At 44.5% G+C, this 19178-nt stretch overlaps 1 protein-coding gene across 1 annotated transcript; it reads left to right on the forward strand.

Moving 5' to 3' along the window:
• Window positions 1–512: 512 nt before the first annotated feature.
• LOC136488554 (uncharacterized) lies at window positions 513–18844 on the forward strand. Its single transcript, XM_066485452.1, has 3 exons — window positions 513–793; window positions 17144–17893; window positions 18505–18844. The coding sequence occupies exons 1-3, from the start codon at window positions 513–515 to the stop codon at window positions 18596–18598; spliced, it is 1125 nt and encodes a 374-aa protein (XP_066341549.1). The 3' UTR covers window positions 18599–18844.
• Window positions 18845–19178: the final 334 nt, after the last annotated feature.

A 19178-nucleotide genomic window follows, 5' to 3' on the forward strand; every position in this document is an offset into this window, starting at 1 on the left:
ATCATCTAGAATGATTTAGTCCAATTTTGGAGCAAAGGTTGTATTCAAATTATTGCCAAATTTTGCCTTAAAAATAATTCCTCCAAAATTAGGGTTTTGAGTTAAAGTTGACTTTAATTTTATAATTCAAAATCTATCAAGAATTGGACTTTGGTCATAAAAGCAAAGTTGTAGAGAATTAAATTCTAAGCAACTTTCCTTTTTGGACTATTTTCAAAAGAAGTCATTTTCTTGCTCAAAAGGGTATTTTGAAAACTGATATGTTGAAATTTCCTTGAAATCAGAAAATTGGAAAATATTTTTTTCTCTTTCGCGGGCCGCCGCCTCGTTTCTTGGCCCACGACCGAAGCTGGCCCGGCCTACAGCAGCGAGCCTCCCACGCCAGTGCCGCGTGCCTTGCCTTGGCCCAGCCCAGCCTAGCACCACGCCTAGCCTGCCTCCGCGCTCGCCCGCTCGCTGACACGCCACGTTGCGTCCCCGACCACGACAGAACACGCCCGCGCGTGGCGGCCATGCACCGTCGACGCCGCGCATACATCGCAGCCGGCCTGCGCCCGCATCCCCACGCGCCCGCCTACCTTATGCTGAAGCCGCTGCGCTCACCTTCACTCTCCCGTGCTGCCCTTTCTCTCTGCCCGCGACGAGCTCGCTCACTCTCCCCCTCGCCGTGCAACCACACCCGCCGCGTCAAATTCCCGCCTCTCCTCCACCTCAGCCCAGCAATCGTGCGCCCGCAGCTCCGCCTCGCTCTCCGACACATGGTGCTCGTGCTTATGCCAACTGTTGAGCCCAGGTAGCGCCTTCTCGCGCCTCACCACCGTCGGCCATGGCGCCGCCGTGCTTGGCCGCCGTGGAAGGCACCCTTCCTCCTCTTCTCCACCCTGCCTAGCTACCTACCCGTATTCGCCAGCCTCTCACGAACCGCATGCGCTTGCTCGCTTGCTCTGGCTCGGTCGGTAATGGCCGCTGGCCCCATTGGTCGAGCCACGCCGCCGCGACGTCACGGCGCCGGCGTGGCCTTCGCCTCGGCCGAGCTGGGCCGAGAGGCCATGGGCCGAGGCCCGGCCAGGCCGCCTCCCCTTCCCTTTGCACGGGCCATGTCGGGCAAGTGTGGCAGTGGGCCGGCTGATTCCCGCGGGCCGGCCCAGTAGCAATAGGAGGATTCGTTTTCAATTTTTCTTTATTATTTGAAAATAGAAATGGTTTGGAAAATGTCTGGATACTCAAATTTGCTCCAAATCTATTGAAATAAATTTTGCTAGGTTCCTTATCACCAGATCTACTTGGGAAAATTATTGCATGACATTTTTGGGATACTTTTCTGTAGAACTTTATTTAATCATGGATATTGCTGATAACTTGAAAAATATGTAGAAAAACCTATAGGCTTTAGAAAAATATGATTTCCAAGATTTTTAACCTTCTTATGTAATGTACTTCCTAGGAAAAATATGTGTCATGCATGTGCTGTAGAAAAATTTTGAGGTGTAGTTCAAGTACCTTTAATGGCCGATTTTTGTTATTTTAGCTAGAGAGCAAACTTTGTATAAAACATGCATGTGATAATTTTTGTACAGTGATTGTATGCTATGAAAATCATAGGAAAAATGCTAACTCTGTTGTTTGACACTTTTCACAGTACAAAGTATTTTCATGTTCATAATCATGCCATAGCTTGTTATTTTTGTGTAGGCTAATCCACTTATTCAAATACCATGAAAATCTGATAGTAGACTATATAGGTTAGTACTATGCTGTAGTAATTTTCTAAGATTTTTCTAAGCAATAAAAATAGATGTTGCTATTGAAACCTATTATTTATTAAGGTTTAATCAAGTGTTGCTTTATGTGTGATTAAGAAATTAGTGAAGCTTTGGTGTATCTTTGAAGCATTTAATAAGATGTGTTGATTTAGCATAGTAGTAGTAGAAGAGAATGCAGTAGATGACATGTGCTTGTAGTATATGTTCTTGGATGATGTTGACTACCTTGCATTCAAATATATATTCATTGTATTCACCTCATTCGATGCACCAATTGCATACGCGCTTACGCACATTGCATCATACAGGATCACAAACTAAGAACCCAGTCGTCATACCCGAGGAGCCCGAGGAGCAGCTTGAGGTGCAGCCATAGGAAGTGCCCGAAGCCGACGAGGAGGACGTTGAGGAACTTCCGGAGTGCCCCGATCACCGCCCAAGCTCCTTCGAGAGAGGCAAGCCCCAGAGCATTTTCTCCCGGTTTGCAATTATTAATTCAATGCTTTACTTTAATTGATGCATTATGTTCAGGAGTTGTTTGCAACCGTTGCTGCATTATACCTTGTTTACCTTTGTTATACTATATCCTTGTTACCCTGGTATCCGCAGTCGAGTCAATGCTTAGCTAGCTTAGACCGGTAGAAGTTGGGTGATTTTCTGTCACCTGCGAGCTATAGGTGGTTACCTGGATTTGCTTGGATGACTATGAAGTCATGGTATAACTAAGTGTTAAATGAAGTTGAGACTGGACGGAGACTTGTAGAGTTTTGGACTATAGTGCTTTCCGTCTGTGTCGATTAAGGACTGACCGTTGTTGGGCCTCGAGTCATGTTGAACGCATGCCTTACATTTAGCTGGCCGGATAAAGTACCTTCCGACCATGAAGCTGGGAGATTATTCGGGCCGAGTAGATTGCCCGCAGCGCACTGTGCCGGAGCAGGTGTGGTAGGACATGGGGGCGAGATGATAAGACCAAAGTGCAGTCGGTCGGCCCCCGGGTACATGTGGTTCCTAGCAAACTCGAGATTCCTAGATAGTTGACTCGGTGATCAATATCTCACTTTAGCGGGTGAGTGAGGTTTGTGTAAGGAATAAATCACCAGCTGGTTAGGAATCGATTCGAATCGCCATCGCTCCTGGATAGTGAGCACTTGACTTGAGTTACTTCATCGTAGTAATGTTGATGGAACACTTGGACAGTTATAATCAATATGACAGTATGGAAGTTGTTAATGATCATTGGTTATCATTATTGGCTTAATCACATGTTTGCTCTAGTGTAGGTGCAAATCTAGTCGACAGGTTATAAATAATTAATTTGGCAATAATACTTTTAGAAAGGTTCTTGAAATGCTAAAATTGCTTTCTTTGCAAATGAGTCAGCTACCCTAGTATAAAGCCTTCATAATCCTTGGTGTCACTTATTTTCGGTTATGTCGGGTAAGTCTAGCTGAGTACCTTCTTGTACTCAGGGTTTTATTCCCACTTGTTGCAGATGGGCAGATGTATTACGGCTACTATATCAACTGTCTTTATCCTATGATGGGTGATGCTTAGGACCATGGGCATGGTCATTCCTTATGTCTCGTCTGATGCTTTTGTTGAAGACAATCATTCGCTGGCACTGTATTTGAACTTCGTGTGAGTGTGTGTGTGGTTTGAACAAATGGCTTCCGCTACTTTTATTGAACTTGTTTTGTAATAACTATGTTTAAACTCTGATGTATCTGAGATGCAAACTTTTATGTAATATGTGATGGTGACCGCTAAACTTATTATGATCTTGGCTGGAATGGAAGTTGGTTTGAAATCCTTCATGATTTCATGGACTACTGGGTTATATGGGCTTAAGTTTGCTAAAGCGTCTGCTCTGGCGGATGATTTTCTTACTTAATTTCGTATAATTAGTCGGTTCTATTACAGCTGGCATCAAAGCATGGTTTAGCATGTTACTGTTCACAAGTGTATTTAAAACAAAAAGGCATTTGGAAAACGTGATTTTCAAACTATAAAGTGTGCCAGTGGTCATATCCTTTATGCCTAGTTAAGGACTCTAGGTAGCTTAATTAAGTACTAACTTGGGGTTCTTGCATCATATTTCTCTTTTGTCGCTCATACGGCATACTATTGTATGAGTGCCACTTGTTTGAGTGGTAATGTATGGATCAATTGCCTCTACGCCTCGGTAAGTGTGAGTTGTGAGAGCATGATCGGATACACCGCCGATCTAGGGTGAATGCTTATATGATGCTGGAGTAATTACATGTTCTACGCATGTTTTACAAAGATATCTCCTATGTGTGGTCTTCCGTCTGTTGAGGCGATGCCGTCAATAGGACGATGGTTCGGGTAGTTACTACCATTGTACACGTATCTGGGGATTCGTGTAGAGCGTGTAGATAAAATTTACTGCTTTTATGCATTCATTGGGAATTGGGCTGAAATGAATCTTCTGTAGGTACATAACAACGCTATCAGTGTAGAACATATTAGCTACGTAATTGAGAGGTCGTTTGTATGCAACTGAATTCGTTGTTAGAAATTATTCATTCCATAAGTTTGTGAGAATGTACGGCACGTACATACATCATATTACTTGTGCATTTCATTCATGTCATGCATTCCTCCCCTTATAAATTGATTATTTCCTTTTGATAAAAGTTGTATCACCTAAAATATGTTTTCCCCGAGGGTAATGAAAGAACTTTTGCCATAGATGGCCCGTACGAAGCAGACCGCCTGTAAGTCCACCGGAGGAAGAGCACCTCGATGTCCGTTGGCCCTGAGGGAGCACCGCACCACAGACACCTTCTTGAGTGAGTTTGGCACGCCGACTTTGCTTTGGAGAGTGCTCCATGATGTGGGGTACCCAGAGGGTCAGGAGCCGGTGTACTCCTGGAATGAGAGCTAGTTAGCAGAGGATGGACTCGCAGTGGTAGAGATCATGGTTCCTGCTCTCAGTGATGCTCCAGATTGGGATGGTTGGCACTTGGAGTTTGAGGGTCGCACTCCTACTGAGGGTGCAGAGGGAGCAGCTTTCCATGTCATCAGGGATATCATGAGCAAATTTCCCAGTGAGCTTGCAGCAGCTCTAGCTGGCACTTTTCCTAGGGATGATCCTCGTGATGCTATTTGGGTTAGCCTTAGGGAAGTGACTTGGTCAGAGGTCCAGCTGAGGGACAGGCTAGCGACAACCATTCTATGAATGCTATGTTCGCCGCCATCAGAGCGTATGAGGGTCTCGAGAGTACCTACTGGACTTTGACTGGCTTGCATGGTCAGGATAAGCTCAAGGGGAGAAAGCAGAAGAAGAGATAGGCACATGCTATAGCTAGCTTGCAGGAGCAGTTGGCTGATATGAACTTACAGTGAGACCAGGCGGTTGAGAGAGGTGATAGAGCTATGCAGCGGGTGCATACGTTGACTCAAGCCAGCAACAATGCAGACCACATGATTGGACAGTTGGTTCAAGAAAGGAATGAAGCCTGGGACGAGCGGGACCTTCTGCTGTAGAGGGTCGATGAGGTAGAGGAATACAACGGCAACCTGCATGAGGAGTTTCACGCGCTCTACAATGGGGTTGGCCCATATGCTCCACCAGACACCGTGGCATGGACATCGACGACATCAACGAGGATGAGCCTGTAGTTTCACCTAGGGGTGATGGTGACGTCTCCGATCCCGACGATGGCCCTGAGGAGTAGGCTAGTTGCCTTGCGCTAGTATCTAGGTACTGTCGCGATGACCTTTCTTTTGTTGGCATGTAACCTAATGTGTTTTGCTTCGAACGTATGAGACTTGGCATGTGGTTGGAACTTGATTATGAATGCAATATCTGAACGCATAAAAGTCTAGTGTATGTATGCTGGCAATTTGGTTGTATGGACGCGATGTTTGCTGTTGAAGTAATTTGATTAAGTGATGTTGTTTTAATTAGGATGCGATTATTGTGCCTCTGTTTTATTGTATGAATTTATTCTCTCCAGTAAATTCAGTATGGCATAATTTTTCCTTCACTCGCAATTATTATAGCTTCACTCAATCATTACTTGTTGCTGAAATATGCAGATGACAAACACTCGCCGAACCACGTATGAGGCCGCTGAGACCGGTGCTAATGGTGCGGGGACCGGTGGTGGTGGTGGAAACCACGGCAATAACAATGAACCTCCACATGAACCGCATTTGCCACCTCCTCCCCCGTTTACCCCCGAGATGTTCCTCGCACAGTTGCTCAGGAGTCAGCGCAATGCGAAACAATCCCAGAAGAACATGGAGGATTTTCTGCGTACCATCGCCAACAACAGTTCAACACGGTAACAATCAGGGTGGTGGCATGGGAGTGAACCAATATAGCAGCTTCAAAGATTTTATGGACACCAGGCCACCAGTATTCAAGGAAGCAACAGAGCCACTCGATGCTGAGGAATGGATCAACACTATGGAAGATAAATTCCGTGTGTTGAGGATGACTGAGGTGTTGAAAATGGAGTATGCTGCACTTCAGTTGCAAGGACCAGTGGGAATGTGGTAGAAGCACCATCGCACCACCTTCCCTCCAAATGCTTAGATTTCATGGAGAGAGTTTGCTGAGGCCTTCCATGGAGTTTATATTCCACCCGGGCTAACTGAGATGAAGTTGGGAGAGTTCTTGGCGTTAAATTAGGGCACCAAGACCGTGATGCAATATTTGCATGCCTTCAACAACTTGTGTCGCTATGCTCCCAACATGGTTGACACAGATGCTAAGAGGATAGCCAGTTTCAAGAGGGGACTCAATCCAAAAATGATGAAGCATGTTGGTACCAACAACCGCGTCAGATTCAATGACTTCATCAGCGACTGTTGAAGCAGGAGAAGAATAACAATGCCAGCACCGCAGCTAAGACACACAAGAGAGCCCTTGAAGGTGGTCCGTCCCAAGCTAGAGCACCTATGGGAGGTCGTCCTCCATATCGCCCATCAGCACCTAGCGCTAGGTTAGGCCACCTCAGCAAAGAAGTCAGAATTTCCGTGGACCCTAGAAGCCTTACAAGATGGCAGTACAGCCCAACAAAGCAGCCGCAACTGCGGTACAAGGCAGTTCCAAGGGAGCTGTGGGATCTGCTGGGACAGTGAGGGGACCCTGCTATAACTGTGATCAACCCGGCCATTTCTCAAGGTTTTTGTTCGTATCAGCCCAAGAAGAAGAAGCAGACTTATAATGTTAGAGTGCATAGTACAACTGTAGATGAAATTCCTGAGGGAGAGCCTGTCACTTGCTGGTAAGTTTCCTATCAACAAAAACCCTATAGTTGTTCTATTTGATTCTAGATCATCGCATTCTTTTATGAGTCAAGCATTTGCACAGAAACATGAACAACTATGCACAGAATTGGGTTATGGTTACCGTATAAGTTTAGCAGGGGCTGATGTTTTGACCAACCGGATGGTTCAAGGGGCAACCCTTGAATTAGGTAGCAGGAAGTTCCGAGTGAACTTGATAGTTATGCCTAGACTAGTTTTGGATGTCATTATAGGGATGAATTGGATAAAGGATTGGGGAGCAGACATAGATACTAGAAGTCGAATACTTACCCTTAAGGATCCCCTGGGTGAGGGTACTTTCCAAGTACCATTGCCTTAGAGAACAGACCTTATAAGTGTTACATGTGCTACGGTAGTCATTCCTATTCATCAGATTCTGGTAGTGTGTGAGTTTCTGGATGTATTCTGGATGAGCTACCTGGTCTTCCGTCGGATAGAGAGATTGAGTTTGGAATTGAGTTAATCCCCGGAATAGCTCCGATTTCAAGGAGACCCTATCGGATGCCTCCAGATGAATTAGCTGAGCTGAAAAAGCAATTAGAAGATTTATCAAAAAAGGGGTTTATTCGGCCAAGCAAGTCTGAATGGGGATGTCCCGCCTTATTTGTGAAGAAGAAGAAAGAGGGCACAGTTGAGAATGTACGTAGATTACAGGCCACTCAATGCTGTAACCATCAAGAATAAGTATCCCTTGCCCCATATTGATGTTCTATTTGACCAGTTAGCCAAGGCTAAGGTGTTCTCAAAAATAGATTTGAGATCCGGTAATCATCAGATCAAGATTTGGCCACAAGATATACCGAAAACTGCATTTTCCACCAGATATGGGTTGTATGAGTATCTTGTCATGTCCTTTGGCTTGACAAATGCTCCTGCATACTTTATGTTTTTGATGAATACAGTTTTCATGCCAGAATTGGATAAGTTTGTGGTGGTGTTCATCGATGACATTTTGGTGTACTTCGAGAACGAGAAGGATCATGAAGAGCATCTAAGAATTGTCTTGACCAGACTTAGGGATCATCAACTGTATGCTAAGTTTAGCAAATGCGAATTCTGGTTGAAGAAAGTTCCTTTCCTTGGTCACATTCTGTCAGAAAATGGAGTTTCAGTCGATCCAAGTAAGGTGCAAAAGGTTATGAATTGGAGAGCACCGACTACAGTTCCTGAGATTAGAAGTTTCTTAGGACTAGTGGGTTATTACCGTCGCTTTATACCAGACTTTTCGAAGATTGCCAAACCGATGACAAGTCTGCTACAGAAGAATCACAAGTTTGTGTGGATAGAGGAGTGTGAAGCAGCTTTCCACACTTTGCGGAAACTGTTGACCACTGCTCCTGTTCTAGCACAACCAGATATCGAGAAACCATTTGATGTGTTTTGCGACGCATCAAAGACTGGATTGGGCTATGTTCTTATGCAAGAAAGGAGAGTCATTGCTTATGCTTCACGCCAATTGAGAAAGCACGAGGTCAACTATCCAACACATGATCTTGAACTTGCGGTAGTTGTGCATGCCCTAAAAATTTGGAGACATTATCTACTTGGTAATGTGTGCAACATTTTCACAGGATCATAAGAGTCTTAAGTACATCTTTACCCAACCAGAGCTAAACATGAGACAGCGCAAATGGTTGGAATTGATCAAGGATTACAACTTGAATGTGCAATATCATCCTAGAAAAGCCAATGTAGTGGCAGATGCTTTGAGCAGAAAGTCACATTACTTGAATGTGCAGCCATTACTTGAAGATGGGTTCAATCTGATGCATCCTACTGTGTTACATAGTATTCAGATTAGTTGCTCTTTGGAGAGTAAGATAATAGAAGGCCAAAAACCTGACAAGGGAATATTCCACATCAAAGAGAAAATAAAAGAAAAGTTGTCTCAACACTTTAAAGTGGATGAACAGGGCGTGTTGTGGTTTGATTACTGTCTTGTGGTTCCCAAGGATCGAGAGCTTAAGAATAAACTCATGGATGAAGCTCACCTTTCTAAGCTATCTATCCATCCCGGAAGTAGTAAGATGTATCAAGAACTAAGATCTCGTTATTGGTGGACCAAAATGAAGAAAAAAATTACAGCATATGTTGTCAGATGTGACACATGTTGTAGAGTGAAAGCTTTTCATATGAAACCTGCCGGCATGTTGCAACCCTTGTTAGTCCCTAGTTGGAAGTGGGACGATATAAGTATGGATTTTATCTCGGGTTTGCCCACTACTCAAAAAGGACATGATTCGATTTGGATAATTGTGGACCGTCTTACTAAGACCGCTCATTTCTTGCCTGTCAAAACAGAATATCGACCACCTCAATATGCCAAGAAGTATATCGTAGAATTGTGAGGTTGCATGGTATACCAAAGACCATAGTATCTGATAGAGGCTCATAGTTCACGGCTCACTTTTGGGAACATTTACACAAAGGCTTAGGAACTAGTTTGATTCGTAGTACCGCTTATCATCCTCAGACAGATGGTCAGACTGAACGAGTGAATGTTGTTTTGGAGGATATGTTGAGAGCCTGCGTATTGTCTTCTAAAGGATCATGGGAGTCATGGTTACCATTAGCTAAGTTTTCTTATAATAATAGTTATCAAGAAAGCATCAAGATGGCTCCCTTCGAAGCTTTATATGGCTGAAAAATGTAGAACACCATTGAATTGGGTCGAGCCTAGAGATAGAAGGTATTATGGCATTGACTTTGTAGAAGAAGCCGAGAAGAAAGTTCATATTATTCAGCAGAATATGAAGGTGGCCCAATCACGTCAGAAAAGTTATGCAGACAAAAGAAGGAGACCCCTTGTGTTTGAAGTTGGTGACTATGTTTATCTGAAAGTCACGCCAATGAAGAAGAAAAGGTTTGGAGTCCGAAGAAAGCTTGCCGCTAGATTCATAGGACCATACAAGATTCTAGAACGAAGAGGTCCGGTAGCCTACAAGTTAGAGTTACCTGAGACAATGAGTACCGTTTTCCTAGTTTTCCATGTATCACATCTCAAGAAATGTTTACGTGTTTTGGAGGAAAGAATAGAACCTCGAGGTATCCAACTCAAATCAGATTTGGTGTACCGTGAACAACCAGTCCATGTGTTAGACACTAAAGAACGTGCTACTCGGAATAGTGTGGTGAAAACATACAAGATACAGTGGGATCATCATGATGAGGGAGATGCAACTTGGGAAACAGGAGAGTATCTACAAAAAGCTTATGAAGATTTTTATAACAAATGGTTCGTAACCCAAATCTCAGGACGAGATTTTTATAAGGGGGGAGGGATGTAACACCCCGGTGTTATGCCAGCATTTAGGCACTGCAAATCATGCATATCATGCATCATTAAGCATCCTAATCATACATGCCCAATCATGTAAAATAATAACTGAAACACTGCTTCGAAACACGAAACATGTTTGTGAAACCTGAATGTTGCATACACTTGTTAGAGTTATTTTGCCCTGATTATGTTTGCTAGGCTAGTAAAACATGTTTGGTTATCATTGTAAATCATCTAGAATGATTAGTCCAATTTTGGAGCAAAGGTTGTATTCAAATTATTGCCAAATTTTGCCTTAAAAATAATTCTCCAAAATTAGGGTTTTGAGTTAAAGTTAACTTTAATTTTATAATTCAAAATCTATCAAGAATTGGACTTTGGTCATAAAAGCAAAGTTGTAGAGAATTAAATTCTAAGCAACTTTCATTTTTGGACTATTTTCAAAAGAAGTAATTTTCTTGCTCAAAAGGATATTTGAAAACTGATATTTGAAATTTCCTTAAAATCGGAAAATTGGAAAATATTTTTTCTCTTTCGCGGGCCGCCGCCTCGTTTCTTGGCCCACGGCCGAAGCCGGCCCAGCCTGTAGCAGCGAGCCTCCCTCGCCAGCGCCATGCGCCTCGCCTTGGCCCAGCCCAGCCCAGCGCCGCGCTTGGCCTACCTTCGCGCTCGCCCGCTCGCTGACGCGCCGCGCCGCGTCCCGACCACGGCAGAACATGCCCGCCGTGTGGCGGCCATGCGCCATCGACACCACCGCGTGTCGCAGCCAGCCTGCGCCCGCTCCCATGTGCCCACCTACTTCTACTGAAGCCGCTGTGCTTGCCTTCACTCTCCCGCGCTGCCTTTCTTCTCCGCCCACGACGAGCTCGCTCACTCTCCCCCTCGCCGCGCCAACCGCACCCGCCGATCAAATTTGCCGCCTCTCCTCCACCTCGGCCAGCAATCGTGCACCCATAGCTCTGCCTCGCTCTCTGGCATGTGGTGCTCATGCTTGTGCTGACTGTTGAGCCCAGATAGCGCCTTCTCGCGCCTCGCCACCGTCGGCCATGGCGCCGCTGTGCTCGGCTACCGTGGAAGGCACCCTTCCTCCTCTTCTCCACCCTGCCTAGCTAACCTGCCCGCATTTGCTAGCTTCTCGTGAACCGCATGTGCTTGCTCGCTTGCTCTGGCTCGGCCAGTAATGGCCGCCGGCCCCGTTGGTCAAGCCGCGCCGCCGCGACGTCACGGCGCCGGCGTGGCCTTCGTCTCGGCGAGCTAGGCCGAGAGGCCATGGGCCAACGCCCGGCCAGGCCACCTCCCCTTCCCTTCGCACGGGCCGTGCAGGCCAAGTGTGGCAGTGGGCCGGCTGATTCCCGCGGGCCGGCCCAGTAGCAATAGGAGGATTCGTTTTCAATTTTTCTTTATTATTTGAAAATAGAAATGGTTTGGAAAATGTTTGGATACTCAAATTTGCTCCAAATCTATTGAAATAAATTTTGCTAGGTTCCTTATCACCAGATCTACTTGGGAAAATTATTGCATGACATTTTTGGGATACTTTTCTGTAGAACTTTATTTAATCATGAATATTGCTGATAACTTGAAAAATATGTAGAAAAACCTATAGGCTTCAGAAAAATATGATTTCCAAGATTTTTAACCTTCTTATGTAATGTACTTCCTAGAAAAAATATGTGTCATGCATGTGCTGTAGAAAAATTTTGAGGTGTAGTTCAAGTACCTTTAATGGCCGATTTTTGTTATTTTAGCTAGAGAGCAAACTTTGTATAAAACATGCATGTGATAATTTTTGTACAGTGATTGTATGCTATGAAGATCATAGGAAAAATGCTAACTCTATTGTTTGATACTTTTCACAGTACAAAGTATTTTCATGTTCATAATCATGCCATAGCTTGTTATTTTTGTGTAGGCTAATCCACTTATTCAAATACCATGAAAATCTGATAGTAGACTATTTAGGTTAGTACTGTGCTGTAGTAATTTTCTAAGATTTTTCTAAGCAATAAAAATAGATGTTGCTATTCAAACCTATTATTTATTAAGGTTTAATCAAGTGTTGCTTTATGTGAGATTAAGAAATTAGTGAAGCTTTGGTGTATCTTTGAAGCATTTAATAAGATGTGTTGATTTAGCATAGTAGTAGTAGAAGAGAATGCAATAGATGACATGTGCTTGTAGTATATGTTCTTGGATGATGTTGACTACCTTGCATTCAAATATATATTCATTGTATTCACCTCATTTGATGCACCAATTGCATACGCGCTTACGCACATTGCATCATACAGGATCGCAAACCGAGAACCCAGTCGTCATACCTGAGGAGCCTAAGGAGCAGCTCAAGGTGCAGCCGCAGGAAGTGCCCAAAGTCGACGAGGAGGACATTGAGGAACTTCCGGAGTGCCCCGATCACCGCCCGTGCTCCTTCGAGAGAGGTAAGCCCCAGAGCATTTTCTCTCGGTTTGCAATTATTAATTCAATGCTTTACTTTAATTGATGCATTACGTTCAGGAGTTGTTTGCAACCGTTGCTACATTATACCTTGTTTACCTTTGTTATACTATATCCTTGTTACCCTAGTTTCTGCAGTCAAGTCAATGCTTAGCTGGCTTAGACCGGTAGAAGTCGGGTGATTTCCTATCACCTGCGAGCTATAGGTGGTTACCTGGATCTGCTTGGATGACTATGAAGTCATGGTATAACTAAGTGTTAAATGAAGTTGAGATCGGACGGAGACTTGCAGAGTTTTGGACTATAGTGCTTTCTGTTTGTGTCGATTAAGGACCGACCGTTGTTGGGCCTCGAGTCATGTTGAACGCATGCCTTACATTTAGCTGGCCGGATAAAGTACCTTCCGACCGTGAAGCTAGGAGATTATTCGGGCCAAGTAGATTGCCCGCAGCGCACTGTGCCGGAGTAGGTGTGGTAGGACACGGGGGCGAGATGATAAGACCAAAGTGCAGTCAGTCGGCCCCCGGGTACATGTGGTTCCTAGCAAACTTGAGATTCCTGGATAGTTGACTCGGTGATCAATATCTTACTTTAGCGGATGAGTGAGGTTTGTGTAAGGAATAAATCACCAGTTGGTTAGGAATCGATTCGAATCGCCATCGCTCCTAGATAGTGAGCACTTGACTTGAGTTACTTCATCGTAGTAATGTTGATGGAACACTTAGACAGTTATAATGAATATGACAGTATGGAAGTTGTTAATGATCATTGGTTATCATTATTGGCTTAATCACATGTTTGCTCTAGTGTAGGTGCAAATCTAGTCGACAGGTTATAGATAATTAATTTGGCAATAATACTTTTAGAAAGGTTTTTGAAATGCTAAAATTGCTTTCTTTGCAAATGAGTCAGCTACCCTACTATAAAGCCTTTATAATCCTTGGTGTCACTTATTTTTGGTTATGTCGGGTAAGTCTAGCTGAGTACCTTCTCGTACTCAGGGTTTTATTCCCACTTGTTGCAGATGGGCAGATGTATTACGGCTACTGTATCAACTGCCTTTATCCTGTGATGGGTGATGCTTAGGACCATGGGCATGGTCATTCCTTACGTCTCGTCTGATGCTTTTGTTGGAGATGATCATTCGCTGGCACTGTATTTGAACTCCGTGTGAGTGTGTGTGTGGTTTGAACAAATGGCTTTCGCTACTTTTATTCGAACTTGTTTTGTAATAACTATGTTTAAACTCTGATGTATCTGAGATGCAAACTTTTATGTAATATGTGATGGTGACCGCTAAACTTATTACGATCTTGGCTGGAATGGAAGTTGGTTTGAAATCCTTCGTGATTTCACGGACTACCGGGTTATACGGGCTTAAGTTTGCTAAAGCGTCTGCTCTGGCAGATAATTTTCTTACTTAATTTCGTATAATTGGTCGGTTCTGTTACACCCCCATTATATGATATGCCTCTCCTTCGATCAAAGCAAGGTAAAGTTGATTGACATGTCATTCATCCATTTGCTAAGGACTTGTTTAGTGTATCTAGTCATTCCTATCATGTCCTAGGCTCATTCATGAAAATCAAATGAATTTGATGCTTGTATGGTACCATTGTTGCTTATATGTTTGAGATGATCTAGTGGTAGCATATGACATGTTTTTGGGCTTGTAAACCTAGTGTTTGATCTAGAAAATGAGCTCTAAGTATTTAACTCAATATGGTATAAGATAAACCTTATTTGGACGTGTGAAGAAGCTTGTCCTTGGATCAAACCGAGTTAAATATCTTTTACAAGTGAACTAGATTGAACCAAATTAAAAAAATGATCCTCACTTCACATGGTTTTACTCCAACCTATCTAAAATTTGAACTCACCTTTTGTGCTAATTGTTGACAAAAGGGAAGAGAACATAAAGATAGTAATTGTAAGGGGATCAATCAAATTTGCACACAAGTAGGGGAGCAAGCTCATAAATTTATATATTGCATTTGAATGTGCATTACATATCTTTGCTTGCATGGCACAAATTTTAAATTTTAATATCCATGCTTGTGTGTTGTATGCTAGTTATAGGCTTGAATGATGAAATGAAAAACTAGAATGCGTAGGCTAAAGTAACTAGACTTATGTTTATTTTATGGAAACTAGACTCTTGCTTGTAATGTTGATCTCATGGGGTATTCTAGTTTTTGTGTATGTCTAGTTACCAATGGTGCTAAGAATGGTATATTGGTGCACTCCGATTGGTATCGCGCTTTAAAGATCTATCTCTTATACCTTAGCATCATTTGGTAGACATTGTCTCCTATATTTTCTATCTAAGCATATGTGCAAGCTTTAATCTAAACTCTTAGCACATATGTAGGGGGAGCAATTGCTATCATATGGGATTCATAAAACTTGTCCATATCCTTTTACACATGGTAAATATGCTTGGGTAAGCAACATGGATTCAATTAAATCTCAATTCATTTCTTTGTGTAAGGGTTGTCATCAATTACCAAACATGAGAAGATTGAAAGCTCTAGTTTGGTTTTGGTGAATTGATGAAACCCTAAGTGCTAAACTAGTTTATCAAAGTGATTATGAGATAGGTGGCATATTCCAAGTGGTGAAACAAATGAAGATCATAACATGATGATGCCGATGCCATGATGATGATCACATGTTTGGACTTGGAAAAGGATAAAGAAAAACAAAAGGCTTAAGGCAAAGGTATAAGTGGTAGGAGCCATTTTATTTCGGTGATCAAGACACTTAGCGAGTGTGATCACATTTAGGTTCGATAGCTGTACTATAAAGAGGGGTGAAACTTGCATCGAAATGCGGTTATCAAAGTGCCACTAGATGTTATAACTCATTGCATATGCATTTAGGATCTAGTGGAGTGCTAACACCCTTGAAAATATTTATGAAAATATGTTAACACACATGCACAAAGGTGATACACATTGTGTTTATCACTTGGGAGTAAGGGTTTGAAACTTCACCGCCCTGTACAGAAAAGACAGGGTTTCATAGAATGCACGGGACGCTAGTCACACAGTGACCGGACGCTGGGGTCCTACGTATAGTTAGTGGCGCACAGTGAAGGCCATCCTCGGTCTCTTGACCGAACACAGGCGACCAGACTCTGGCTGAACACTGTTCAACGTCCCGTCGTGCTGATGTGGCAGCGCATAGAGGAGACAGTGAGTGATTGGACGCTGGACGAGTTCGGTCGGTGGTGACCGGACGCGTCCGGTCATGAGTGGAACCTTACTGGAAACGACTGGGCGCTGGGGTCCTGCGTCCGGTCACTTTCAAGCAGCACGTTCGATCACAACTTAAATGTACTGATGACTGTTGAGATCGGGCGATCAACGTTTGAAGCAGGGGCCACGTGGCGTGCATCGCACGACCGAACACTGGGGTCCTACGTCCGGTCGATCTGACTGGCGCATCCGGTCGCCCCAACTTTTCAGAGAACTGAGAGCCAACGGCTGTATTTTGTGGAGGCTTCTATTTAAGCCCTATCGCCGGCACAAACTCTCTCTCTTGGCCATTTGCATCGACATAGCGACCTTATGAGCTTAGCCAAAGCCCTCCCATTCATTTCCATCATTGATTCATCATCTTTGTGAGATTGTGAGAGAATCCAAGTGCATTGCTTAGGTGATTGCATCTAGAAGCACTTGGTGTTCGTGTTTTGCTGCGGGATTCGCTTGTTGCTCTTGGTGATTGCCACCACCTAGACAGATTGGAGCAGCGGAGGAGGATGGACATGAGTTGGTGATTGTTCGTGGCCATCTCCAGTGATTGTGAGGGTACTTGTGGGTAGGTTATTGCGGTGTCCAATTGTGTGGACGAGGTTCGTGAAACACCTCTTAGCCGCCGAACCACCAAGTGTTGGTCGACACAACGAGGGACGTAGCGTGTTGGCAAGCACGTGAACCTCGGGAGAAAGTTGGTTGTCTCTTGCCCTTTGGTATTCTCCTGATGATTGATTTAGTATTTATCTTGTGATTGATTCACTTCTCTACACGGCGGTATAATCACCCTACTCACTCATTTATATTCTTGCAAGCTAGTTATAGCAAACTCTTTAGTGTAGCTAGAATTGAGAGCTTCCTTTGTAGTTTAAGTTCATCTAGTGGGGCTCTTTAGTGTAGCAAGTGTGAGAGTTCTTAGTGAGTAGTGACTTAGCAAATTATGTGTCTAGTGATCATAACAACTAGAATTGTTGGATAGATGACTTGCTACCCTTATAGAGCTAAAATAAATTTACATTTTACCATTTATTATTATACTAATCAAATTACTTTAGTTAATTAATTTGTAAATTTTTAAATAGACTATTACCCTCTCAGCACCTTTCAACCACCCTCTTCTCGGCCGACCAGGACAAGATCCCCAACAACCTCGCCGTGCACCCGGGCTCGTTCCGCTGCGTCCGCACCAACTCCGACAACGCGGAATTCTCGCCTCGCACCTGTGCTGCTCCGAGGCCTTCCTCCGTGTTCTACTCTGCCCTACTCCCCACGCAAGGACCGCCGCGCACCGGAGCCCTTCCCAGGGTGGCGCCGCAGCGTCCCTGGTTGCGCCAGCAACCGCAGCTCGCGCGCATCAATGCGATGAAGCACTCCTCGTACCCCACCGAGGACGACGGCGCAGACAACCTCACGCCGGTCGACCCCGGTCCTGAGTTCGCGTCGCAGACCAACTTCCACATCCACGGGGGCACGGAGGACATCGCCATCTACCAAGGCTTCCAGCCCCCTCACAGCGGCGTCGTGCTCACCTTCTTCCTCCGCGGCGACGTGCTCCACCGCTTCGAGTACGGCGTCCCCACTGTGGCGTTCCTCGCTAAGCTCCGCAGGGGCACTTGTACCACCGGCCGCCCGGACCTTCCGGATGCCACCATGCACCGCGCCAAGTACCTCCTCCACGACAACGACTTCGCCGACGAGCTTGGTCGCGAGGAGGCAGACCTGGACGTGAAGCTGCTGGGCCCCGTGAGGTACTGCGCCACCAGCGACCAGTTGGTGATCGAGTGCAAGGCCCTTCTGGATGCTCGACTAGTGTTTGAAGAAATGCCAAGCAAGTACACCACCACCGTGCACTCTGTTCATTCTCTACAGCATTCCATTCTTATTTTCCTTGCTGTGCCTGGTATGCCACCCTTGCCCATGAGCGTGCTGGGATCTAATTCCATTGCATCAGCCAAGCTATGCATCCAACAGTTCAAGGACCTTGTGGTGGCGAAGCAGTGGCTTGTGCTGGATGGGTATGAGTTGGCCAGAAACAACTGCCCAGTCAATGATTGTGGGCTGGCCGAGGAAAATGTTTTGCACCTTGTTATTCGGCTGTCTAATCTCTCCCCCGTTCGCTTGTCTTAAAAATGGCTTGTTCGGCTTTTTTTTCAGCCGGAACAGTGTTTTTCTCTCACAATAATTCAGCCGGAACAGTGTTTTTCAGCCAAGTTTCAGACCAGCGAACGGGGCCTGAAGTGTTGAAACTTGGCTGAAACTGGCTGAAAAACACTGTTTCGGCTGAATTGTTGTGAGAGAAAAACACTGTTCCGGCTGAAAAAAAAAGCCGAACAAACAATTTTTAAGACAAGCGAACGGGGGAGAGAAGTTTCTGTTTCAGGAGGAGGATGCTCCCAGCACCTTGCCCAACAGGTGTCTGATGAATTGCCTCATCTTGATGCAGAGCTGTTTCTCGCTTCCATTCAGATGCAGCTCGGATGCAGTGCTATACAGGCAGCACAGGCCATGGCCTCCACCTCCAGAACTCCATTTGGTGAGCTATGATGCTAGGCTGCGTCCTCTACCATGGTCGTCGTTCAACATGGTTGAGAGTATTCTGTCTTGTGTCACTTGGGTCGACTCTGGAAACCCCCATGGTTTCCATCACTTCGACAATTGATCTGGTGTGTACCAGCTACTGCTCATCAGAAGCTTTTGACATGTATGATGGTGCTATCAGTGAGGGCGTGTTTAGTTCCGAAAATTTTTGGCTTTTGGCTACTGTAGCACTTTCGTTTTTATTTGACAAAAATTGTCCAATTATGGACTATTTAGACTTAAAAGATTCGTCTCACGATTTCTCGGCTAACTGTGTAATTAGTTTTTTTTTTCGTCTACATTTAGTACTCCATGCATGTGCCGCAAGATTCGATGTGACGGTTACTATGCAAAAATTTTTGGTTTTTGAGTGGAACTAAACGGGGCCTGAATACAGCTGGCTGTGTACTGATTCCAGAGCAAGTACAGCAGAAGTGCGGTGGCAGTTATCAGTGTTTCTTGCTTGAAGTGACAGGACAGAAATCTCGAGTTGCAGGAGGAAAAGCCAAGGATCGTTGGGCGACAAAGCAAGATTTGTTA

Source organism: Miscanthus floridulus, chromosome 10 (assembly GCF_019320115.1).
Source record: "Miscanthus floridulus cultivar M001 chromosome 10, ASM1932011v1, whole genome shotgun sequence".
NCBI classification, from domain to species: domain Eukaryota; kingdom Viridiplantae; phylum Streptophyta; class Magnoliopsida; order Poales; family Poaceae; genus Miscanthus; species Miscanthus floridulus.